Genomic DNA, 26,670 nt, shown 5'->3' with positions numbered 1-26,670 from the left:
TAGTCAAAACCAATCAGTTTATTTTACTGGCATTAATTAAAGAATATAAAACATAAAGAAAGTGAGACAACACAAACTCATAAATTAAGAAATATAAAACAGGATATTCAATTATGATAAAAGAAATGGCGGTGTATAAACGGAGGACAGGCCGGTCTGTCTGCACAGAGCCGTAAGCCGTAAACAAACACCTCAGCTGACAGAGGATTTAGCACTCGCTTATTATTATTATTATTATTGTTAAATATTAAATCATTTTTATTGGCATAGAAGTGAGTCAAAATAACTCCCACTTCTGTTTTTCAGCCTTTACCCTGATCATTCATTTCATGCTCCAAGCTGTCTGTATACTTTACCTTTTATGGTGTTTTATGGGCGTCACTACATGCAAATGAGCAAAGTGACAAGCAGCAACTGAAGGTGGCTGCAGTGAAGGCCTGGCAAAGCATCTCCAGGGAGGAAACTCAGAATTTGAAAATGGAGGTACTTTGCTGAAAATGGCTGTAATTCCTAAATGGTAAATGCCATATTTTTGTGGAACCTCTTAAAATAAAGCTGAAAGTCTACACTTCGATCACATCTTGATTGTTTTATTTCAAATTCATTGTGGTGGTGTATACAGGCAAAAATCACAAAAACTCTGTCATTGTCCAAATACTTCCAGACCTAACTGTGTGTGTATACACACAACAAAATACCTCCTGAAGACACAACATTGCTGAATGTAAGGCTAAGAAATTTGATAACATCCATTTCTTGGTTCTTACATGGGCTATAAGTATTTTTAGTCATATTAACACTGTCATCAAGTTTTAGTAGTAATACTGAAAAGTTTGATGATTAAGGGTTTTAGCAACCAATGCAGTAGCAATGATGAAACATTAAGGCAACAAATGGAAAGCCTCCTGGAAAGTGATGCTTTTATGCACTTTTCCCCTTCTCCTAATAAAATCACACATGTAGGTATGGCTTAGGGCTGTAACTGCACAGTAATTACATTCCAGTTATTAAATAATGAACCGAAGGACAGACTTTCTATTATATATATATATTTTTAATTAACATGAAATAGTCCCTTCAAGTTCACAAGACTCATACACAATTTTTTTATTGTAATACATATATTTTTTGTTCTTGGAAATCACAAATATACACATCACACTTTTTTAAATTGCTAAACCTATTTCAAATTCTTTAAATGTAATGAAAACAGAGACACTGAACAACATCCACATTAACATTTATAAACGCTTTCGATGCTTGACCAGCTTCATGATGCCACGACACTTATCGGAAATCCTCGGCAGAGAACATGCCCTTAGCCCTGCGCAAGATCGAGTCTTTAGAAGCGTCATAAGGATGCTCTTTAGAGGGGATCTCTAGCACAGCAGGGATGGACTGCATATGAGCGTCTATTGCGTGCCGGATCATCTCAGCAATGAACTGGTTGATAAGGATGATACCAATATCGTTGCGAGCCAGGAAACTCCTGTTTGGGAAATAAACACAAATTACATTCAGGCTGTGAACAGTAAAATTATTAAATTTTATATTGTCTAACACATCACAGGGACCTCTGATAGAGCTTGGATAGAGCATGTAAATGTAAATGTAAATTAAAGCAAAACTGCCCTGGACCCCAAACTGGTAAGCAACTACAGGAAGCATTTCATTTTTTTAACATTTCATTATGTAAACTTTGTACATATATATTATAAACACATAGGCTTAAGCTCAGGAAAATATTAGAAATGCTTAAACTGCTCTCACACGAGGGTGTAAAAACAAACATCTGGACATGTGGTGCTTTCACAATGTCTTGCTATTCAGCAGAGATACAATCTTAGTATCTCACATCAAACTTCATTTCAAACTCAAATGCATGTGCAGACTGTTTCTAGGACTGTGAAATAATTTGTTGTAATGCAATAACCAGTGAATAATGTAATCTTTCTATAATGAAGCTCTTGGTGTGCACATGACAGAGGACGTCTCCTGGAATCTCAACACCTCCTGCCAAGCCAAGAACACCCAGCAGCACCTCCACTTCCTGTGGAGGCTGAAGAGAGCCAAACTCCCCCCTCCCATTCTCACCACCTTCTACAGAGGGATGATAGAGCGCGTCCTGATCAGCTGTCTCACCGTGTGGTACAGGAACTGCACAGTCTCAGACCGCAAGACCCTACAGCGGATTGTAAGGAACAGGTAAAAAGATGATCTGGGGCTCTCTACCCACCATCGACACCTCGTACAATAACCGCTGCATCTGTAAGGCCACCAGCATTATGGACGACCCTTCCTTTATTTTACATTATGGACGCGCCACCACCAGCAGACTCCGCAACAGTTTCTTCCCTGAGGAAGTCAGATTACTCAACACACTGCTGCAAAGCCTTAACCCAGTATGACTCAATATCATGGCACTTTACACAATTACAATGGACTCTTTACTCTTTATGAGACTCTTTTATTCATTCAGTAATATTGTTGCTATTTTTACTGCTGCTACACTACTTAATAGTTTACAGACAATTCTTGCACTAGTTTTCCCAAACAACACTGTTCTTCTGTCTTGTCTAGTTAACATGTACCGTCCAGTGTGTTTGTCATCCGCTGGGTATTTGTTGTCCTGTGTATTTATTGTCCAGTACTCATCTCACATTGCTGTCTAATGCACTTTATGTGGTCTTGTGTACTGTAAATGTGTTGCACCATTGACCTGGATAAACGAAACTGAATTCCAGTGTATATAAGCGATATAGAGAAATGACAATAAAACCCACTTGACTAGATGTGATTTGTCGAGAAATATTTATGTTAGTGTAACTATATATATATTTATACAGTGTAGTTACATTTCAGGCAACAACAATATTTAGGGACTGTAGGTGAGGAGAATAATTCAGTAAAATGGTGACGTCTGGCCTACGTAAATCAGGCGTCATCCCCAATGTATGAAGATGCTGAAAACATCAGATTCACATCATTCCTAATTGATGAGCATTGTGAACGCGCCTGCTGGACGCGCGTGATGGACGCGGCTGTGAACGCGCGTCTCAGCCATTCAGAACACACACCCAAAATAAGACATCTTAAAGATGAAAACAGAGACGTCGCGAAGATGTATGTGCTAATGAGCATACAAACACGAACATACAAAACCATACAAACACTAACTGATAATGAAAACTCACTTGAATGTCTCCTCTATCTCAGTGATACTGGTGTCCTTCTCCACTACCAAGAAATTGGGTTTGCGATTTTTGTTCAGCTCTCCGATTCCTCCCAGCAGGAAGCCAGTACATGTATCCTCATCCCCTATAACTGCGATTAATTTACCCCGTCCAGTCATAGTGCTTTACTCTATTAAATGCTCATAAAATAGTTCAAGACTCGAACTGGTTTGCCTTTCTGCTGTATCTGTGGATCATATGCTAAAGTCAGGTGACAGACTCACTTCCGCTTTAAGACCGACTGACGCAGAGGGTACTCAGAGGTGCCAAATCTCGCGAGAGTTCTGTACGTTAACTGGCGCTACATCCGAGTATGTGAAGCTGCCTGCAGGAGGACTGGTGCTGTGCCGAAAAGCGCGCCCCCGTCGCGAGAACGCGCATTTGCAGATAGTCGCCTTGAAACGCCAAGCAAACGTACAGATAATAACCACAAGACGTTTTAATCATTTATAAATTGAGTAAACGTCAAAAGGGACGAAATGACTCATGTTTTTCGATACACAATTTAGTGTTCTCATATTCACGTCACTTCCTGTTCAAATTAAAGCCCAGCTCTAATTAGAAAGTGTGTTGGACTAGGCAAGCTGGCAGAGAACAAGTTGGTGAAATTCTTACAGAGACTGCAGTTCTTATTAAATATTACTGTGTGTGTGTCTATATATATGTTCTCCTGGCATCCACCAAACCACCAGATAGTGAGGAGTGATTCATCACTCCAGAGAACATGTTTCCACTGCTCCAGAGTCCAGTGGTGGCACATTACACCATTCCAGCCCATGCTTGGCTTTGTGCGTTGAACTTGCCCATGAAACCCATTTCATGAAGCTTCCAACACACAGTTCTTGTGCTGATGTGGCAGAGAGGCAGTTTGGGACTCTGCGTGATGCGGCCCCGTTCTGTGAGTTTGCACCGTCTACCGCTTCATGGCCGAGATGTCGTTGCTCCTAGACTCTTCCATTACAAAATAATAGTGCTTACAATTGACTGGGGCAGATCTAGCATAGCAGAAATTTCACAAACTTGTAAAGGAGACCTATGAAGGTGCCACATTTAAAGTCACTGAGCTGTTCAGTATGACCTATTTTACTGCCATTGTTTGTCCATGGAGACTGCATGGTAATGTGGTTAATTTTATTGACTTATTGATTTTATTCACTTATTTGGATGGATATTTACAATTTACAACAATCAGGGTTTGGATTAATAAATTAAATAATAGGCCTAGTTATATGTAGTGGACGTACCAATTCCTTGCTATGACAGTCAACATCAGCTGTTTGTCTTAATTCATATAATTACTCATATTTGTATAATCATTCAATGGTGATTAAACAACCAAGGAGACAATGTAATTCAATCAGGGCAATAGATAATACGGCAGCTTAAGCCATGGTCAGTGTGAATGATGAAGTAGAGATTGATAGTGTAGTGCTAGTGCTTTTGTTACCTCTAGGTTGGATTATTGTAATGCCTTACTGTCTGGATGTTCCAGTAGATGCATAAACAAGCTCCAGTTAGTCCAGAATGCAGCAGTGAGAGTCCTTACTAGAACCAGAAGATATGACCACATCACCCCTATCTTATCCACACTGCATTGGCTCCCAATCAAATCTCGTACTGATTCTAAAATACTACTATTGACTTATAAAGCACTGAATGGTCTCACGCCTCAGTACCTGAGCGAACCTTTGGTCTTTTATGATCCGTCACGCCTCCTTCAATCAAAAGCTGCAGGCTATTTGTTGGTACCTCGAATAGTGAAGGCTACAGCAGGGGTAGAGCTTTCTCTTACAAAGCCCCACAGTTATGGAACAGCCTTCCACTTAGTGTTCGGGGCTCAGACACAGTCTCAGTGTTTAAGTCTAGGCTGAAATCATATTTGTTTAGTCAAGCCTTTTATGAATAGTTTTTTCTTAGGTAAAGGAGCAGGTCTTGAGGGTTCACAGGCATAGAGTGTTGTGGTGAACTGGGATGTTTGGATGCTGTCGCCCCCCCACTCTCACGTGCTCACTCAGGATTGTTGACGGTGGCTGGCCGCTTTATGTCCCAGGGTGCCCTCATGTCTGTGTTACCTTCTGGCTCTCCCTTCTAGTTATGCTGTCATAGCTAGTCCCTGCTTGCACTCTGCACAAAACGTACATATTCTTAAACCATTACAGGACAACAGCATACCTAATAATCTGTGTTTCTCTCTCTCTCATCCCAACCCCTCGGCCCCTTCCCTCCATCTCTCTCTCTCTGTTACACAAGATACACATGCTACTCCTGAGTTGCTAGTGATGCTGAATCCTTCTGCTCTCTGGACCTGCCTGATCCATCCTGATGCTTAGAGCCTTATTCATCTGGAAACCACTCTCTGCTGCTGAGGATGGCCCCACATGATTAGCCTAAAGCTCATCATGAGATTACTGTGGATGGTACTACACAGACACCTAGATGTGGGATGTTCTTCCTTGGATAGATGTGGATGTTCTTCCTTGGATAGCCCAAAGACCGCACTTGCTAAGAACAGTTTACACTCAAGTCTCAGCCACTGAACAGATGATAACTTCAGTTTGATATGAAAAACTCAAAGTTAAAACTGTAATGATGCACATCATATTGATGTTCCTTTTAACACAGTACTGCTTGACTCTACAGTATATAGTTATAGAGGAGTAATGATTTATAATCGCACTATCCAGTGTCACCCAGATGAGGATGGGTTTCCTTTTGAGTCTGGATCCTCTCAAGGTTTTTTCCTCATATCGTCTCAGGGAGTTTTTCTTCACCACCATCACTTCTGGCTTGCTCATTAGGGATGCATATATATTTAAATAAATATGTTATATCTGGATTTCTGTAAAGTTGCTTTGTGACAATGTCCATTATTGAAAGTGCTACATAAATAAAATTGAATTGAATTGAATTTGTTTTGTGGGACAAGGTTAAATTTTCATGACTATACAACAGTCATCTTGCTGGTAGTAGCTTACAATCAGAAAGTCTCAATAAAAATGAATCTGCTGTTTTCCTTTTTTTTAAATAGAAGAATAGAAAAATATAATAATAGACAAAAAATGTAAGCAAAATGAGTGTGAATTACTCTCTTTTGATTTGATTCTCATTACTTGCATTTGCAAAGATATATATATATATATATATATATATATATATATATATATATATATATATATATATATATTTACATTGGGATAATATTTTGCTTGTTTTTTTTTTATTTGAAACTTTTGGCACAAAAATTAACTCCACATATCTCAGATTATTACCTTATCTTATTTAAAATGAGTCTTAGTGGTAGTATATGCACTTGAAGCATACAATCACATCAGTTAGTGTACACTGTTTGAACAATGCTAGTTTGTTTTTGCTAAATTTTACTTATTTCATGCAAAAATGATTAAAATATGGTAAGGGGCACAAATCTAAAAGTTTATCACTACTATTTAATGGCCACTAAAAACGTAAATGGCTCCAGTCAGAAGTCCCATCCTGATGGATAGTAAAGTCTAATCTGGCCTTTCTGTTCTTGAATGTTACCAGAGGTAAACCATCTGTATTTATATTCATGAAGGCGTCTTGATTGTAGACTTTGACAATGATACACCTACCTCCTGCAGAGTGTTTTTGACTTTTTTTCACCAAGAAATACTGCGAATACTGCGATCATCCACTTTAGTTGTCTTCTGTGACCTTCCAGGCCTTCCAGCTCACTCCTTCTTTTTAAGAATGTACCAGATTGTTGATTTGGCCACTCCTAAAGTTTCTGCTGTCTCTGATAGGTCTGTTTTTTTCACCCTAATAATGGTCTCCTTCGCTTACAAAGCATGTACAGTATCCTACTTCTTGAAAGATATTGATCAAGAGAGGGATATAAAAGAATAACATTACCAGTAACAATACCAAGAACAGGATGTCCCTCCAAAATTTACAAAAGGACAAGACAAAAAATTACCAGGGAGGTTGCCAATAGACCTATGGCAACATTAAAGGAGCTGCAGGAATATCTGACAAGTACTGATTACTCTCTGCTTGTGACAACAATCTCTCATATTCTTCATGTCTGGGCTGTGGGGTAGGGCGGCTAGACAGAAGCCCTTTCTCACAAAAAACATCCAAGCTCAACTAAATCACTCCAAAGCATGTGACAAAATGTGTTATGGTCTGAAGGGACTAATTCCAAAAGGTATGTTTGGTGCAAAAAAAAGAGAAAAAAAAACACATCACCTAAAGAATGCCATACCCACAGTGCAGCATGGTGGCGGTGTGCCACGCTGATAGACTCTTACCCAAAAAGAATGAGTGTCATGATGTAGTCCATTGAAACAGATCCACATGCAGAACTTCTATATTCAGGGTACAAAAAAACTCAGGGAAACAGACACTGGGACAGAAATAACCAGAACACCAGGACAACCACAAACTAAGCAAAACTACAAAAAAACAAGGCTAGACAAATTTAAACTATCAAATAGAATATGCATAGTACAAACTGTAACAAATGCAATCAAAATCACAATATAAACACAAACTTAACCTTAACACAATGTTACAGCAACAAAAGGAAGAAAACAGGAAACTTAGAGTAACTAATCAAGAAAATATGAAACAACTGAGCATGGTTAATACAAGAAATGAAGGAGGCAACAGAAGTTGTTCTGCACAGACAGTTGGGGTGCCCTCTAGTGGCCCAAGATGGAACTGCCCCTGGGGACCATGACAGGCTGCAGCTGGACCCATGGTGATTATTGATAAAACTATGTTCGGTGGCTGACGTGAATCTGCATTTGACACAATAGTATGGTAGAGTGCATATATGATGACTAAGACACATTTTAAATGAGATGAGTGTTATGAACTGGTTTTGAACTGTACCTATCCTGTCTACAAACTTGATCTGCCCCCCTTGGTTTTTGTTGGCTGCTTAGAGTTATAAATAACAACACTGCTATATTGTAAATATTAACACATGGTACATATTCCCCAGTAGTAGGGGTGTGACTGCCATTTCTGTTGGGTGTGGGGTTTTGCTAAGGGAGTTTGGGGAAGAGTTTGTGTTTGTGTTTTGTTTTTAAAGGTAAGTCAGTTCCTTAAAACATTTGATTGTTTTGGCTAGCTTCAGACTGTGGAACTGTGACTATATTTTATATATTTAATCTGAACATTAGTATTAGATCAAGAGTGTGACCACACAATAGGTGGGACCTATTACATTTTAATTAATCCCTACTGAATCTAGAATGGACACAACTGCTGTTCTCAGAGGGACTTCAGGGTTACCAAAAAATTTATATTAAAGTCTCCAACAGTTAATGCTTTGTCTAAAGAAACAATCAAGTTTGAGATGAAATCCACACATTCACAAAGAAATAGGGAGGTCTGTAAATAATAAATAGTATTGTTATATTATATACTATACACTGTATATGTTATTTTATTATAAAGAACTTCAACTGTGTTAAATTCATGTCCAGGTTTGTGTGACGCCTAGATTATCATTATAAATAACTGCGACACCAGTTAGGCCCGGCTCATGTATATAACTGTATCTGGGAGGACTTGGCTATGGCCTGTCGGAGGAAAACAATCCAATGTGTGAAAAATAGGGGTTTGTTAAGAAAACAGTGTTACAGCGTGTTTGATGAATACTGACTTTCTAAACATTATTTTTCATGTTTTCATCTTTTTACCACTTTATTAACAAATTATGCATTTTAATATTAACAAACATATTTCATGTCATTGTTCATCATAAACGTGTGAAAAATGTCATTGAAAAGTACTTCAGGCATGTGCATATATGCGTTTGTTAGAAAAAACACTTTCCTAAGCTCCTAGCACCTTGAAACTATCAAAATAGAGATTTCAGCACCTAAAGCACACATTTGGGTTAGCACATAGGCATTTGTTAAGAAAACACTATGTTAATGCATATTTGATGAATAATCACTTTGTAAACATTATTTTTCACTGTTTTGAGTTTTTAACACTTTATTATCAAATTATGCATTTAAATGTAAACAATCATATTTCATATAATTTTTCATCATAAATATGTGAAAAATATCATTGCATGTGCATATAAGCATTTGTTAGAAAAACCACTTCCCTGAGCTTGTATCGCCTTGAAACTATCTAAATTGTGTTTTCAGCACCTAAAATTCACACGTTAGCACATAGAGCTTTGTTAAGAAAACAGTGTTAGTGAATATTTGATGAAAAATAACATTTTTCACAATTTTGACTAACACTTTATTAAGAAATTATGGATTTTAATGTAAACAATCATATTTTGTATCATTTTTCATCATAAATATAGAGACAAGGTCCAAAATTACCTTTCCTTGTATCTTTGCGGGAGAAGTTGTTCTTACTCGACAATGCATGAGGCTAGAGTCAAAGTCAAAATTAGCTTTATTGTCGAAAAACGAAACACAGTTCCTTCAGGAAACTACCATGCAACATGTAGTAGACACTGACAAGGTCTAAAGACAACAATATATACAGACAATAATACCATAAGGTACACAGAATCACACAAAATTAAACAAGTCACATAAATAGGAAAAATATGAACTGTATATAAAGTGTAACAGCAGTGGGAGATGATACAGGCAGTTTAAAAAAAGGGTAATGTATGAACATTGTATCAGTACTAAGTGAATTAAGATATGTAGTTATTGCACATAGTAATGTAATAATAATATTGCACTTGTTGAGTGAGGTAGAATCATATTATTGTTCAGTTTTTGGTTGGTAGGTCAGTCTCAGGCCATGATAGTGTTAAAGTAATGACAGTGCAATTGGGGTTTATGATCGCAGTCCTTGGGGGGTTGTGGCTGAGATGGAGTGGGGTGTTCACAGTTAGACATGGCTGTTCAGAAGTCTGACTGCTTGCGTTAAGAAACCGTTCCTGAGTCTGGAAGTTCTGGCCTGAATACTTTTTAGCTTCTCAGCTTCTTAGCTGATGGAGGCTGCCTTCCTCATACTCCGTGTGGTGTAAATACCCTTAATGCCAGGAAGGTTAGTACCAGTGATGCACTGTGCCATCTATACTACTCACTGCAAAGCTTTCCTGTCAGATGCTGAGCAGTTTCCATACCAGACAGTGATACAGCTGGTGAGTACACTCTCAATGACACATATGTAGAAACCAGTGAGGATGGAGGGGGGCATGCCAGCTCTCTTCAACCTCCTTAGAAAATACAGGTGCTGTTGGGTCTTCTTTACTAACAAGGTGGTGTTCAGTGACCATGTCAGTTCATTGGATGTGTGCAGGCCCAGGAATTTGAAGTTCCGTGTTGGTTAAACTTCTGTGCGTTTCATGAATAGTGGCTGATGAGAGGCTTTGGTGCGTCCTTTGTCTTGTTGACCTTCAGGGAGAGATTGTCGGAATCACCTCAGGCTATGAGTTGATTCACCTCGTCCCTGTATGCTGTCTCATCATTGTTGCTGATGAGCCCCACATGTGGTGTCATCTGTGAAATTTATGATGCTATTGCTTTGGTATTTTGCAATGCAATCATGAGTCAGCAGGGTATATAACAGTGGACACAGTACATAGCCCTGTGGTGCACCAGTGCTCAGTGTGATGGGTTAGGGGGACTGTGTGTTGATTCTGACAACCTGTGGTTTGTTGCTCAGGAAGTCAAGTATCCCGTTGCACATTGGTGTGCTTAGTCCAAGTGCTGACAGTTTTTCAATTAGAGTCTGTGGGAATGCTGAGCTGAAGTCAACGAACAGCATTCTTTGTTTTCCAAGTGTGATACGGCTAGGTGACTTGTGAATGTGATTGCATCATCTGTGGAGTGGTTATGTCTGTATGCATATTGTTGATGCAGGGTGGGATAAGTGCTTTGAGGTGAGCCTTGACCAGTCTTTCAAAACACTTCATGATCACAGGGGCGTGCATGACAGGGCAGTAGTAATTGAGGCATGACACTGGAGATTTCTTAGGCACCATGACCTGAGGACCCGATCACCCTGAGGAGGGTCCTCCTAACATCGCTCATAGAAACAGACAGCACTTGGTCACCTGGTAGAGGAGCAGACTTGACCAACTTCCTGGAGTTAGTTGCTTCATATCACACATAGAATTCAATCAGTGTGTCCGGTAGAGGGGTGTTATTTGTACAGGTGAGGTGATTTTTCTGCCTGTAGTCAGTGACACATTGAATGCCTCTCCACATCCCCTGTGGGTCATTGTTACTGAAGTGTTCTTTTATTCTGGAGGCATATGAGTGTTCGGCTTCTTTGATGCTGCAGGTGAGATTAATCCTGACTGCTCTGAGTGCCACTCTCTCATCCAAACTGAAGGCTTCATCACGGGCTTTGAGTAGTGAGTCGACTTTAGCATTTACCTCTGGTTGGGACGTTCAGTGATTGTGAGTACATCATCCACACACTTACTGATGAATTCAGTGACAGATGCTGCATATTCTTCTAGGTCTGTGTGTAGCAGCCTCCTTGAAAACGTTCAAGTCAGTACAGTCAAAGCAGTCTTGAAAAGCTGAGCTTGCCCTCTCTGGCCAAACTTTGATGTTCTTGGTGGTTGGTTTCTCACATTTCTGCACTGGTTTGTATGAGGAGATTAGCAGCACTGAGTGATTGCGCTCAGGAATGTACACAGCCCTGACACTTAATCAATAAATGTTCCATGTTTGTAGAACAGTAACTATTAATGAACTCGGTGTTTATGCACCAACCTGTGTTCACATACACATGCAGTTCTCCTCCTTTGATCCTCCCAGATGCAGTGGTTCTGTCTGCACGTAAACAAATGAGAGTCCAGTTGACCAGCTGAGCCAGGAATGTTTTTATGAAGCCACGTTTCAGTCAAAATCAGAGCAGCCTTCCTTTATTTCCCTTTGAGTATTCAGTCTTAATCTTAGTAAGTCCATTTTATTGTACAGTAGCCTCACATAACAATTGTAACAGAACAGCTGGTTTGGTGGGATTAGCCTTTAGCCTGGCCTGGATGCCACCTCGCTTACCACGTTTCTGTTTCTGTGCACACCGTTTGCGCTGTCCGCTTCGACCGTGTGTTTGCTCAGGTGAGGCCACGGACCCAGGGCCTGCTAAATGCTGAATGCCGCGTTTGACTAGCTCCGCTATCAGTGCTGGTGTCGGTTTATCCTGTAGCAAACTGAAATTCTTGACGGTAAGATAACTTTTTCTCTTTCTCCTGCCTATGTAGTTTTCCTTGAATTTTAACTCTAACCTATCCAAACTGGTCTTTTTAAATAGGTAGAAGTGGCTAATAGAGAAATGGAGCAGGAATTAAGACATCGAAATAAACATTCATAAATATAGAAATAAATACAAATAAATGTCAGTATTACATTATTAACAAATTACAAATTAACACTTTCAACTGACTGTTCTTTCTAATCGATAACAAAGAAATTAATTTATATAAATAAATTTTATACACTGCCTGGCCAAAAAAACAGTCGCAAAATCTAATATTTTGTTGCGCTGCATTTAGCTTTGATTGCGGCACGCATTCGTCCTGGCGTTGTTTCAACAACGTTATGCAACTTCACAACATTTATTTCCATCCAGAGTTGCATTAATTTTTGGCTGAGATCTTGAGGACAGGAGAGTCTAACCACTCCGTAAAGTTTTCTCCAGCACATCCCAAAGACTTTCAATGGGGTTGAGGTCAGGACTCTGTGGTGGCCAATTCATGTGTGAAAATGATTCCTCGTGCTCAATGAATGACTCTTTCACAAGTTAAGCCTGATGAATCTTAGCATTTTCATCCTGGAATATGCCTGTGCGGTCAGGGAAGAAAAAGTCCATTGACAAGAAAACCTGGTACATTCAGGGGCTCAGCTGACTTCATTTTATTGCCGCACAATGAGGCTGAGCCTAGACCTGACCAGTTGATGCAACCCCAGATCATAACACTGCCTCCAGAGGCTTGTACAGTAGGCACTATGCATGACGGGTGAATCACTTCATGCATTTCCCTCTGTAGAGGCGTTTTTTCCCTCCACAAAGGCTGCATTTTTTGGGGGCACTGCATGTGGCCGACATATGCTCCTGTGAGCTACAGAAGCGGCACGTTTTGCTGTTGCAGGAGGATTTTGTGTGCTCAGCCGCTCCACATTAACTGCAGGTCACTGGCTGCCCAAGATTTTAGAGGAAACCTCTGTGGGGCCCAATGGCAAAAGACCCTGGAGGCTGCACAACATCACTGGGAGCTGCTAGATCTGGCAGAAAGTGTAACCTGGTATTTTCCTCTTCCTGTCCAAATCCAAAAAGCATTGCAGATTGTTTGCCCCATTCAAACAGAATCTCTGGAGGATTTGCCTGATGTCCTCTTCTTCCACAAAGGGCTTGTTCATATGTACAGTCACAGGCAAATCCTCCCAAATGTAAAGGGCCCTTAACTTTAGAGCTTTCAGGGCAGAATGTTGTTGATTCTTCTCCCAGCCAGCCACAAAGTCCAGGCAGGAAGCCATATCCCCAAAGGTCACATCCATGAACCCAGCCTGCAAAGTCCTGCAAGAGGACTGAAGAAGCTGTTTTTTTGCACCCTGCAGAATTCCCTTGACCAGTTGGTGAACGCTGACTTCTCTGTTTGACTTGCATCTTTATGTAACTCAATCCTCACAGAGTTTCTCAACACCCCATGGCAAAGCTTTGACTCCAGGATGGTAGGTGTTAACACACGCTTGAGGACCTTGTGCAGAGAATTGCAAAAGGATTAGCTACAGAGAGATGAGCAGCCAGACTCCAACTACGGTTGAGTCCTACTGAACCCAGACATGCAAAAACAAACAGTTTTTTGGTTTTGTGTTCCAAAGCGAAAACTTTTCCATCTCTGCAACAGCAAAGACCACAAAAATAAGCTGAACTCAACAACGTTCCTCTCCATAGAAATCTTTAGTACAAGGCGAAAGATCTATGCGAGAATGAAAAGAAGTCTGAGCTATACATGAAGTTGGACCAGGCCTCCAAAACTCTTTTGGAGGTCTAGAAAGCTGGTCTAGTGTTAAGGTGGCTTGTGCCAACCTCGTGCACTTTAATAGCTTTGATAGGAATTGCAAACAGGCAGACCAGTAGCTATAAATGTAGGATTTGTTTAGAGTTAGATATGGACTATAGTTTGTATTAAAACCTGTTATATTCCCTCTTTTTCACTAAGTAGACCTGAAACCTTTACAATTTACATTTACACTACAGTTACATTTATTCATTTAGCAGATGCTTTTATCCAAAGCGACTTACAAGTGAGTAAATACAAACAAAGCGATATATCAAGTGCTAGAAGAGTAAAGTACACAGAGTAGAGGTGTAAGAGCCAGTGTAAGTGCAGATTTTTTTTTTTTTTTTTTTTTGAGTGACGACAAGCTAGGGGTTAGTTAAGTGTTCAAGGAATATGTGGGTCTTTAGCCATTTTTTGAAGATAGTGATGGATTCTGCTTTCTGGACTGAGGGTGGAAGTTCATTTCACCACTGAGGGACAGTCAGTTTGAAAGTTCTGGAAAGGAACTTCATGCCTTGCTGAGTAGGCACTACCAGGAATAGGTCATTAATGGATCACAGGTTGTGGGAGAGAAAATAAACCCCAAGGAGAGTATTGAGTTAGGGGGATTCTGTTCCAGACAAGGTCTTGTTCGTGAGCATCAAGGCCTTGAGTTTGATGCGGACAGCTACATTAAGCAAATGGAGGGAGACGAAGAGGGGTATGATGTGTGTCCCTTTGTGCTGGCTGAAAGCAAGGTGTGTTGCTGCATTCTGAATCATCTGAAGGGGTTTGATCGAACTGGCTGGGAGGCCCAGGAGTAGTATGATGCAGTAGTCCAGATTTGAGATAACAAGAGCCTGGACTAGTATCTGTGTGGCAGGATCAGTGAGATAGGGTCTGATTTTCTTGGTGTTATACAGATTGACCTTACAGGACCATGCAGTTGCTGAAATGTGGTCTGTAAAGTTTCAAGTGAGTCATTGAAAGTCTCCCTAAGGTTTAAGGCTGTTTAGGTTGGCTTGAGTGTGGTTGATCCTAGCTGTACAGTGAGGTTGTGGTTGATTGAGGGGCAGCCAGGGATGACGAGAAGTTCAGTTTTTGCCAAGTTGAGCTTAAGGTGATGTTCCTTCATCCAGTTGGAGATGTCAGACAGGCAGGCAGAGATGCCTGCTGAGATCAATGGATCTTCAGGCTGGTATGACAAATAGAGCTGAGTGTTGTCAGCATAGCAGTGATATGAGAAGCCATGAGACTCAATCACAGGCCCCAGAGATGAAGTATAAATAGAAAAGATCAGTGGACCCAGAACTGACCCCTGAGGAACCCCAGTAGTGGGTTGTTGAGATTCAGACACTCCTCCCCTCCATGGTACCTTGAAGGATCTGCCAGAGAAATAGGATTCCACCCAACGCAGAGCTGTTCCGGTGATGCCTAGACCTGAGAGAATTGACAGGAGGATCTGATGATTAACAGTGTCAAAGGCAGCAGAGATGTCAAGTAAGATGAGGACAGATGATCTTGAGGTTGATCTTGCTAGTCAGGCTTCGGTGACAAAGCAGAGCAGTCTATGTGGAGTGGCTGCTTTTGGAGCCAGACTGCTTGCTTGTCTAGGAGGTTGTTCTGTGTGGTAAATGTGGAAAGTTGATTGAAAACAGCTTTTTTCCTTTCAATTTACATCTATTCCATTTTCACTTTTTTGTTTTCTAGGCAATTTTATGTTTTTTTTTCTTGATAGCTTTGATAGCTATTGCAAACAGGCAGAGCAATAACTACAGATGTAGGATTTCTTAAGAGTTAGATATGGGCTATAGTTTTACAATTTACACCTGTTCCATTCTGTTTTTTTTGTTTTCTAGGCAATTTTCTGGTTTATTTTATTTATTTATTTTTTTGCATCATATGGCATATTGCTCTTTTTCTTCTGCAGGAGCTATAAAAGATATCAAAGGTGGAGGCAGGCTCAAGCCACCTTACACTGAACCAGATTACTAGTTCTCAATTGCTTACAGAGATAGCCATTATTTCCCACTCACTCACTGTTTAAGCCATCTTGGAATTGTATTTGGGGCTGGGGTTACATCCCTTACTTCTTTCTAGCCACCCAGAGAAAGGGCCAATGTAGACAATGGCAGAAGTATTGATAGCCAGCGATATGGCTCCAAGAAAGGAATAAAGGGAGGTTTTTTTTCCATTTTGAAAGGGTGCACTGTTCCTGGAGGTACTGCAATTCCAGGTCAGTGCATGGAGTGGATGGAGCAAGCCCCTCTTCCAGCTTCCTGCCTTAAAAATCCATTTAATATAAAGTCCCCTTATGGAGGACGTAACAGACATTGAATTGATAAGAACAGTTTTTTTTATTAAACCAAGGTGCGTCCACAAACCAACCTCTTCAATGTCCACATAACTCATATCTCAAGATTAAAAAAAAAAAGACCCCGCACATTTAATCAACATCTGAATTTTCCCCATATTCACAGATCCACTTCCCACCCATACCCCAAATACATCACCAAAAATATACATTTAAACATTTAAACATTTTGGCAAACACTACTGTATACATTCCCCATTCCCTTTCCTAAATTGTATACATTTTTAAAGGAAACAATAAAGAGGCCAAGGAAAAGCAAGCAAAAGAAAACAAAAAGGACAAAAAAGAGAAACAAAAAGAAAACAAACCAAAAGTAAAGTGAAGCCGAACAAAACCGCAACCCACTGTCCCCTCCTATACTCCTTACCGGTGAGGCCACCAGGGAGTCCCCATTACTGTAGTCCCTGAGAAGCTACACCTTCTGCTCCTCCCACTACTACCCTCACAAAACCCTCTCCACCCCTTCCTCCTTGCTCTACCTTATGGAACAGGTTCCCCTGGTTGACCCATGGGGACAGGCTCCAGATGCCCTTGCACCTTGTGCCCCACAAACACGCTTCGCCAATGAGATTACTTGCCACGCTGCCCTCTCTGACCTCTCTGGCTCCATGCGCTTCAAACCCCTGCTGTACAACACAAGGTCGCAGTCTACAGCCACTGCCCCTTCAGCAGACCACCACTCTGAAACATGTCTCCAGAACCGAGCCACTATGGGGCACGACATGCTCGGCTGTCTCCTCGCCTCAACATCCTATCAGACACAGAGACGAACAGCTTGACCCATACCATTAAAGGTGCACTCTTACTGGGAGACGTCCTGAAGCCCCTAGCCAGTGCAGATCCTTGCTGGACAAACCAACCTCTTCAATGTCCACATAATTCATATCTCAAGCTTCAAAAAACATAAAAAAAAAAAAACAGAATTTTCTTCATATTCATACATCCACTTGCCATCCATACCCCAAACACATCACCAAAAATATACATTTATACATTTAAAAATTTTGGTAAGCACAACTATATACATTCCCCATTCTCCTTCTTGAACTGTATACATTTTAAAGGAAACAAAAAAGAGGCCAAGGAAGAGCAAGCAAAAGAAAACAAAAAAAACAAACAGAAATGAAAACAAACCAAAACTAAAGCGAAGCCAAACAAAACCCCAACCCACAATCCCCTCAAATAATCCTTACAGAAGCCCCCACCTTCCACTCCTCCTAGGCCTACCCTCTCAAAACTATCTCCACCCTTTCCTTCTTGCCCTACCTTACTGATACCAGCCCTGAACAGGTGGAACAGGTTCCCCTGGTTGACCCATGGGCACAGGCTCCTGATGCACTCGCAGCTCGTGCCCCACATGATGCACTCTGCCACTGAGATTACTGGCTATACAATCCACCCCTTTTATCTGCCCTCCCCTTTCCACCCCTTCCCACCTCCCATCACAAACTCGCTTGGAACGCCCCCGCTGGGTTTTCCCCCTCTCAAAAGTCTCCATTGTCCTTTCCTTTGTTAACTCCCCTTCCCCTCCCTGCTATCGGTCTGACCATCCTTGACAATACTAGGGTCCACCCCTCCTCCTCTATCATTCCCTCCTCGTGAGACTGACTGTCCTCTTCCTGATAGTCTATCACCAGGGTGGGCCTTACCCCACCCCCTTGAACCCTCTCACCTTCAGTCACTCTTGCTCTACTCCCAGGGCTAGGTTCCAGAGATGACTCTTCCAGACCCGTCAAGGGCCCTAATGGAATTGGCGATTCCCCACCAGTTGAAAGGTCCTCCCCTGCCTGGATCCTAACCGCCTTCGGGCTCTCGGCAGGAATGTCCCTCTCCTCCTGCAGGAATTTGGCTGCTGCTGCCTGGGCGTCCTGCGCCAGCCTCCCCGGCATTTCTGCTGCTACCGCCTTTGTCGGTCTAGTAGCTCTAGCTGGCTCTGCCTCGCTTGGACCAGGATCTGCCTCCTCCTGCTTGGGCACTTGAGGTCTCAAAATCCTCTGCGAAGAGCCTCGAGTAGGTGCTGTTCTGCAAGGGGCACTGTCAGTATAAATGTTCCTCGGTCCTGCAGAGGCTGCAGGTCTTTGGTGCCCCATACCCAACCGCTGCATGGTCCTCTGCGCCACAAAGAAGACACCTCCACCCAGTGCAGGCCTCCTTTGTATTACCAAGCGCTCTACATCTCTGACAGTACAGGGGCTGGCCGGGGCAGTGGAGGAAGCCCTGGTGAGGACCGATGGCAAAACTACCCAGAGGGTGCAGCAAATCCACAGGAGCCACTGGATCTACCTTCAGATCCCAAAGCGGCCTAGCATCCTCTCTCCCGCTGATACCAAAGAGCAGTATCGCCCCAGGAAAGCTTTGAAGTCTTCTTTGGCCACGAAGGGGTTATATAGGTGTACCGTCACTGGAACCTTATCCATATCGAACAAGGGCACAAGGCAGAGGCCACAAAACACTTCTACTTCAGCTTGCCAGGAGCACTGATCGAAGAAGGCAGAGCAGTCCTTGAAGAAAGCAAAAGTAATGTCCAGGAAATCAGATGATGAAAAGTCACAGGCAGAAGATCTTGGAAGCCGTTATTCCACACAACTCTCACAGGATCCTCAGCACGACCCAGTCCCAACCGAGGCAACACTTCACTTCCGCCACTGTGTCAGACCGGAGCGCCACTCAAACTGTTTTCGTAAAGCAAAAACTTTATAAACCCCTATATACATTTACAACTATATACATTTTTATAATGGAAATGACAGTACAGAATAGAAAAGGAAAACCAAGTACCTCGAGCAGTCTGTGAAGGAAGTGAAGGTCAAATCCAGGAAGCCAGATGAGGAGAAATCTTGCAGGCAGAAAATCTTGGATGAATTTTGAATAGGTCCCACATGATGCACAGCATGACCCAGTCCCAGACAAAACACTTCTTAATCTCAGCTGTTGCATCCAACCGAAACTCAATCCTCACAGAATGACAAAGCTGCAACACACAGGCCGGACAGGTGTCGCCTTCTCCGGACATGACTGTAGATCAAGAACAGATTTTTTTTATTTTACACAAACTTTTCACAATTCTTAAACACAACATTTCAAAACATAACATTTTCATTCAGAAATCAATTCAGAATTTTACTCCTTACCCCTTGGTTAGCCAAAAGCCTGAAATATCAAACAACAAAGAACAAAGAGCTCTCTCCTACCCAATATCACCCAACACAAAATAATTCCCGATTTGCTCTCAGGTTCTTCCCTTTATTCCACATGAAACCTAGCATTTTATATACCACAATATTTCAAAATATAACATTACCTCAATACCCACTCAGCCTTTTTCCTTCAAGCCCAACATGCAAACCACAAATCCAAAAATTAAAAGACAAAAAGACAAGGAAACATAACCCAATAATTAACTTTAAACCAAACTACCTGGGACTTGGAAGCTGCATCACTTGAAACCTTCCTTTGACAACCCAGCCACCTTTGTCAGTACAGCTTATCCCCATTAGAGACATTTAAATTTAAACATTTAAATAAGTCAGGAAACTAAAAAGGTCATCCTAATCCCTTCCCTTCCTTACATAACTAAACCTCCCTATCCCACACTGACCCTGTCTACCCTTATCCCTTTGCCTCCCAGCTGTTCTACCCTGGCCATGCTTCTCAGAAAAGCTTGGAACAGCTTTTGGGGCTCCAACTTTGGCTTACACTTCCTGATGCAGCCACACTGCCCCCGCTTCCCCCCATAGTACCAATTTACCTGCTGACACGACAGTCCAAAGCTCAGTGTTGTTATGAGCCCCCCTGCCATACAGCACCAAATCTTGCTCTATTGGAGTCCCGTCCCTCCTGGCCCACCATGTCAAGACCTCCTGCCAGAAGCCGGCTACGACGGGGCAAGCTCACAAGGCGTGCCCGATGTTTTCTTCACGACCACACCCCAACGGCCACACGGGCGTGTTACTCCGCCCATGACGATACAGTCACTCTTGAATGGGCAGCCACCCCATGGCCCCCAACCATCTCTGCTTGCCCCGTCAAGCCACCTGGGCTTCAGGGCCATCCAATTTATGCTAGGCCTTGGCCACTGCATGACTGTTCCTCCAATGCCTATAGAACTTCCTGTGGTTTAGGACGACAGCATCCCTCAAGCACCATGGCAGTCCTCTTTACAATATCCACCGCCCTCCAGTAATGATCTGGCCAGTCGGAAGACCAAGGCCCTGTATCTTTCCATGGAATCGCAGCCCACAGTGGGAAGCCAAACCAAAACCTGGCAAATAAGCTCACTAGGTGGCCCTCCGAGCCCCGCACCAAAGGTGCCAGGAAGGATACATGCAATGTCGCGAGCTTGAGAGGAGCGCACACTACACCCCTGCCCCCCTTTCTCCACCTCTAGGTACATGGTGCCCCTTGCGACCCACTCGCTCCTGCCCCCCAAATGAGTGAGAAGAACATCTGCTCTATTCTCCACCCTGTCCAAAAGGGGACAGGGAAAACATATGCCAAATAGAGCAAGCTCGGAAGCAGGTCACAGTTCACTGCCACCACCCTCCCCGTCAGGGACAAATCTCTAATAGCCTACCTTGCAGCCTTGATCTGCAGCCACTTCCCAGTTTTTAATGGCACTGCATTCCTTCCAAATCCGCACCCCCGAATATGCGGAGGCCGTCCAGGCATAGGGAGAAACCCCCTGGGATATTAGTCCGATCTGTCCAGGATTCCACAAACAGGACCGATGATTTTCCCCCGTTGACGCCTGCACTGGTAGTCTCTGTAAAGGCCGCCAACTGCCTTGAAGTCCCCATCTGATGTCAAAAAAATGGTGGCGTCATCAGCATATGCCGTTACTTTAGCACATGCCCCTTCTCCCCACAGAATGTGCAGCCCAAGGAAATGTTGGTCTTTCTGTAATCTGGCAATCTCCAGATAGAACACGTACAGAAGAGGATGTGCAACAGCTCTAGAAAAAGCAAAGGGATGAGAGATAGGAACTTCTTCCCAAATCCCATTCGCTGCAAGGTGGCAAACAAAAACAAAACCAAAAAACCCTATTTTTTTCATCTCGAACCAGAGTGAGGTTCATGGTACTGGAGCATCCAGGCACACCATTTGATCCGATTTGGGTGCACTATTGTGCCAATCACTTCCCTTAGGTGCTTAGTCAGCATCTTAGCCAAGATTTTATAATTGGCGCAGAGAAGAGTGTTTGGTCGCCAGTTCGCAAGGTCTGCCCTCTCTCCCTTCTTGAGCGTGATTGCCAAGGTCAGGACAGGGCATATGACCTCTATTGCCTCCTTGTATATGGCCATGATGTCCTGGCTGACCAAAGGCCAGGCTGCATTATACCACTCTACGGGGAGACCATCCCCCCCGGCGCTACCCCACACTTGAATGAAGTCAGGTCAATTTTGAGGCCCTGCAGGTCCCCTGAGCTATCCTCCGGTCAACAGCCTAAAAGAATTCCTCTGCCCCAGACTCATCCATCGGCCTTGCCTGTAACAGGTCTTCATAAAAGGCCACCACCCTCTCTAACATCCCTTCTATGGAGGTGATCAGTTGATCTCCCTCCCTCAGCCCCTCCGTGTGGGATCTACGTTGCCAAGCCCTGACCTTGTCAAAGAAAATCTGTGTCAGCCTCTTGTCCTGCAGCAAATGCTCCCGGCCAGCTTGCATACAGTAGCTCCTGGCTTTGGCACAGTAGTGTTCCTGCAAAGCTCTGGTAGCTAACCTAACCCCCTCCATACCTGCCTTGGCCCAGGCAACCTGCAAGGTCCTCGACCACTAAGCGTTCTTTCCTACTCTTTCTTTCACCACCATACAGCCCCACCACTTGCAGAACTTGGCCACCTTGCCCTTTGTGTCCTCCCACCACTCCGCTTGAGTAGAGCACTTTCAGAGACTGCCACCCCAAATAGAGCATTCAGAAGGTGCTTAAAAAGGAGGGATCCCCTAAGTAGGTTACATTCAACCTCCAGAACCCCGGACCTCATGCCCCCCTTCACCTCCACTTCTACCCTCACTAAGCAGTGATCAGATCCCCAAACGGCTGCACCTGGTAGCGGATCACCTTTACCCCTCTGGGAGCCAGGATGTAATCCAGCCGAGAGGCATTCCCCCTACTAAGGGTGGCCTCCCCTACCCCACCCCATCTGCCGATCCCCCCACACTGAAGGTCCCTCTCTCCACCCTCCTGAAAACAAAGCCACATCGGCCGCTGAGCACAGGTGGCACTCCTGTATGAACAAAACCTCAAAGGGAACAGCCTCCAGTGACCTGAAGACTGCTGCCTGCTTATCGGCCTGCCTAAAACCCCTCATGTTCAAAGTAGCCACCCTAAAACTCCCATGAAAACCTATAAACCTCCCTTGCCACCCTGTGCCCTTGGAAAACACCCCATCCTTTTTCCTTACCTCACCGCCTATGCCCTTCCACCCCTCCCCCACCTAGTTCCCACTTCTCCAACCCCCCCTTCCACTCCCTTAACACCCATCCAACATGCCTTGAAAACCTTTCCATCCCTATTTTGTTTAATCTGGTTTTCCTTCCCAGCTCCCTCTTGCCCCAGTCTTTACCCTCCTTACCACCACTACCCCTTTCCCACAGTCCACCCTTGTCGTTCTGTCCTCAGAAATGTCCTGGTCCAATTCCCCCTCTGCCAAGGAAAAGAAAACCACAAAGCAAAGCGGTTTTCTTTCCTCCATCCAAAAGCATCCCATATGCCTACTCCACTTCCATCAGGCTCTTTCTGTACCTCCCCCGGGTATCTTCAACCCCCCCCCCCCCCCCCCCCCCCTTTCTGTGCCTCTGTTTAAATCGGTGCCCATGCTGGTGCCTTTTCTGCTTCTCTTACTCTCTCAGCTCCCTTCCGTGTCTATTTCTCTGCTTGGGATCCTGCACCTTCCCATTATGGGCGGCTCTTCCAGCTTGCCCCCATTTTCCTCCGGTATACCTTCTCTGCAAACTTGCTCCACTTTCCCAAGTGAATTTTCTTCTGCTGCATCTGCCCAGCTTGGATAGCTCCAAGCATCCTTAAACGTTTGAAGGAGAGACTGTACCTTAGCTGCTTCATTTTTTGTTTCCTCCATATTCTCCAGATCAGATTCCTCTGCCCCTTTAAGGTGGCTGTCATTGGCCTTCTCCTGTTCTGCACCAGCTCTCCTGTCCTCCTCTTTGCTGCTTCTCCCCTGCCCCACATACCTCAGCTGTTCCTCAGTCTTGGCGGCACCTTCCTCTGGGCTGTTCCGCTCTAGCTCTTCAATAAAGAGGCTGGCAAATGCCTCTTTCCGGCTTGGACAGCTGCGGTACGTGCCCGCACAAGCTGCAAGTTTTTGGAGCTGTGCAATCAGCAGCCACGTGCCCTCCGCCACTATAGAACCTGCACTTCAACCGTGTGTACGCATCTTTTATGTGGCCCAAGGCACCACACCACGACAATAGATGGGCTGCCCAGGATAGTGCAAAAACCCTCTATGCGGCCCGATAGCAAAACTACCCGGAGGGTAACACAGGCCTGCAGGAACAGCCGGATTCACCTTCAGCCGTACCATGCATCACCGCCTTCCAGTCCAAATACCAAAATGGTCCCTCAGCTTTTCCCCTGCTGATACACTAGAGCAGTATCACCCAAGAAAGGCCTTGATGCCTTTCTCACAAACAAATGGAATGTACATATGTAACACAAGAGGTACCTCTTCCAGGGCGAAGAGAGGGTTCAGCCGAAGTTGGTTGAGTGCAGGGCTTCCTGGATTGCTGTTGCTGCCTCAGAGATGTAAAGGTAATATCCACAAAGCCAGAAGCAGAGAAATCCTGCAGGCAGAAGTCGACCGATGGGTTCCACATAGGTCCCGAAGAAACTTCAAGACGACCCACTCTCTTCCAAACTGCCGCTTGACATCCAACGTCGCACTGTCCTTTAACTCCACCCATATAGAGTTGCGTAGCTGCTCTGCTCAGGCCGTCTGTTAAGCATTGTCTCCCAGCATTACGCTTGATCTTAGCCAAAAGGCCGAGAAGCCATAACCTGTTATTTCCTCTGGCCTGAAGAACACTCCACCACAAAGCTTTGACTCCAGGATGGTAGGCATTAACACATTTGAGGACCTTGTGCAGGGAGTTGCAAAAGGATTAAGTACAGATGGTTGAGCAGCCAGACTCCACTCCCAACAGATCCCTACTGTTGAGTTCTTCTGAACCCAGACATGCAAAAACAAAGAGTTGTTTGGTGTTTTGTTCCAGCACCAAAAAACACATATAGCTTTAAAACAGCAAAGCCCACAAAAATAAGGTGAACTCATCAGTATTCATTTCCATGAAAATCTTTAGTAAAAGGCAAAAGATATATGTGTGAATGAAGAGAAACCTGAGCTATGCATGAAGTTAGACCAGGCCTCCGATACTTTTTTGAGGTCTGGAAAGCTGGCCTAGGGTAAGGTGGCTCAGGCAGTCAGTAGCTATAGGTGTAGGATTTATTTAGAGTTAGATATGGGCTATAGTTTGCATTAAAACCTGTTATGTCCCCTCCTTTTTCACTAAGTAGAGCTGAAACCTTTACAGTTTAAATCTGTTCCATTTTGCCCTTTTTGCTTTCTAGACAATTTTCTGTTTTTTTCCTTCTTGAAATCTATTGCAAACAGGCAGAACAATAGCTATAGATGTAGGATTTGTTTAGAGTTATATATGGGCTACACTAAGAAAAAATCCATAGAAAAACAGGTAATGTTCTGGCAGAAAATTACCAGTACCTTTTCCGTTAAGTTTACGGACATTTCCTTCAACCCTATAATGGAAAATTCCATATATTTACAGTATGTCCTCTGTACCATTCACAGACACTTCTGTTATTCCTACAATGGATAATTCTGTAGATTTACAGTATATCTTCTCTACCTTTCACGGACATGGACACATCGATCCTTAAGCAGAAGTTTCTGTAAAATTACAGCATCTATTCAGTACCATTTGCAGATAATTTCTTCACCACTGAAAATTCTAATTATCAAATCTGTACCATTTCTATGGACAGTTTCTTCAAGGCTGAAATGTAACATTCTGTAGTCACTATAGTAGTCTACATTTTCTGGTAAAAATAACCATACAATACAAAATACAATACAATACAATAATAACTGTTATCCATCACTAGACCAATGACCACTATAAAGTTCTAATGTGAAAAAATAAACTTTAAACAGCCAATACAGCCACATGATCAAATAAACCCACCACAATATATACAAATTTAACATGTTGGGCACCAACTCAAACCCTGGCATACAAAGACAGGGCTGCAGCTTTTATCATCAATAACAACTGCTATGCTACATAACAAGACTATTGCCATCATTGAAATGTTTCAATGTTGGTGCCATTTTTTTAATAGAACATTAAATATTATGGTAATATCGAACATTTATTGGCATGGTTCTGCAACAATGCTTTCTTGTATCTTTGTCCCATATTTCCAAATGCACATGCATTCATGCCTGACAACATTATTCACTGTGAAACTAAAAAGAATACGGTACAATCAGAGGTTAAGGGAAGAGCAAGCATGAAGCGTGCATGTGTGTGTGCACACTTGGTACCTCTCTCCATGTGCCAATGTGAGCAAGCTACTGAATACAGCCTGCAGTTTTTCCTTTCGTCTGCATGTTCAGTCCAGCAAGTTCCATTTTCAGCTTTGAAAAAGCTCAAATTTTCCATGGATCTTGGAGGAATGTGTAGCTGTTTTGTTCCCTTCATCTTAGCCTTTGACCCTCATTCAGGATTTATTCCCAGGAAAACTCTTAAGGAAATGGACAATGTTATTTAGCTACACAAGTAATGAAGTGAATGAAGCTGAATTACAGTGTAACATGCAGACCAAGTTGAGATGGACAAATACTCATACTCCAAGACTTTTGGAGAAACGAAAATTTGAGTATTTTTCCATTACAGTATTTGAATTTGAATTAGGATTTGAATACTTTTTCCACCACTTTGACAGCCAGCAAGGAACTACAGAGTCAGGCTGCGGACACACCAGAAATTGCAGAGCGAAATTTAATTGTCTGTTGTGGCAAAATAGGCAGGAACCGGAAGCTTACTGCCAAAGTAAT

At 43.0% G+C, this 26,670-nt stretch overlaps 2 protein-coding genes, 2 non-coding genes and 1 pseudogene across 4 annotated transcripts; all 5 read right to left on the bottom strand.

Annotated features, from left to right (window-relative positions):
- Positions 1-574: 574 nt before the first annotated feature.
- On the bottom strand, positions 575-3,473 carry atp6v1f (ATPase H+ transporting V1 subunit F). Its single transcript, XM_026943321.3, has 2 exons — positions 3,195-3,473; positions 575-1,489 (listed from the first exon to the last, which is right to left on the bottom strand). Exons 1-2 carry the CDS (start codon positions 3,350-3,352, stop codon positions 1,288-1,290), a joined length of 360 nt encoding a protein of 119 aa, XP_026799122.1. The 5' UTR covers positions 3,353-3,473; the 3' UTR covers positions 575-1,287.
- A 10,587-nt stretch (positions 3,474-14,060) lies between these two features.
- LOC113544678 (U5 spliceosomal RNA) lies at positions 14,061-14,175 on the bottom strand. Its single transcript, XR_003404536.3, has one exon. It is a non-coding gene; the product is annotated as a U5 spliceosomal RNA (small nuclear RNA).
- Positions 14,176-16,407: 2,232 nt separating this feature from the next.
- Positions 16,408-16,582, bottom strand: LOC113544684 (uncharacterized; annotated as a pseudogene).
- A 1,484-nt stretch (positions 16,583-18,066) lies between these two features.
- LOC113544511 (uncharacterized) lies at positions 18,067-19,721 on the bottom strand. The gene is made up of 2 exons (XM_034313146.2): positions 19,361-19,721; positions 18,067-19,254 (listed from the first exon to the last, which is right to left on the bottom strand). The coding sequence occupies exon 2, from the start codon at positions 18,685-18,687 to the stop codon at positions 18,067-18,069; it is 621 nt and encodes a 206-aa protein (XP_034169037.1). The 5' UTR covers positions 18,688-19,254; positions 19,361-19,721.
- Positions 19,722-24,825: 5,104 nt separating this feature from the next.
- LOC113544677 (U5 spliceosomal RNA) lies at positions 24,826-24,939 on the bottom strand. The gene has a single exon (XR_003404535.1). It is a non-coding gene; the product is annotated as a U5 spliceosomal RNA (small nuclear RNA).
- Between the last annotated feature and the right edge of the window lie 1,731 nt (positions 24,940-26,670).

This window comes from Pangasianodon hypophthalmus, chromosome 18, assembly GCF_027358585.1.
Source record: "Pangasianodon hypophthalmus isolate fPanHyp1 chromosome 18, fPanHyp1.pri, whole genome shotgun sequence".
Classification (NCBI taxonomy): Eukaryota; Metazoa; Chordata; class Actinopteri; order Siluriformes; family Pangasiidae; genus Pangasianodon; species Pangasianodon hypophthalmus.
This window is presented reverse-complemented; position numbering and strand designations above follow the sequence as displayed.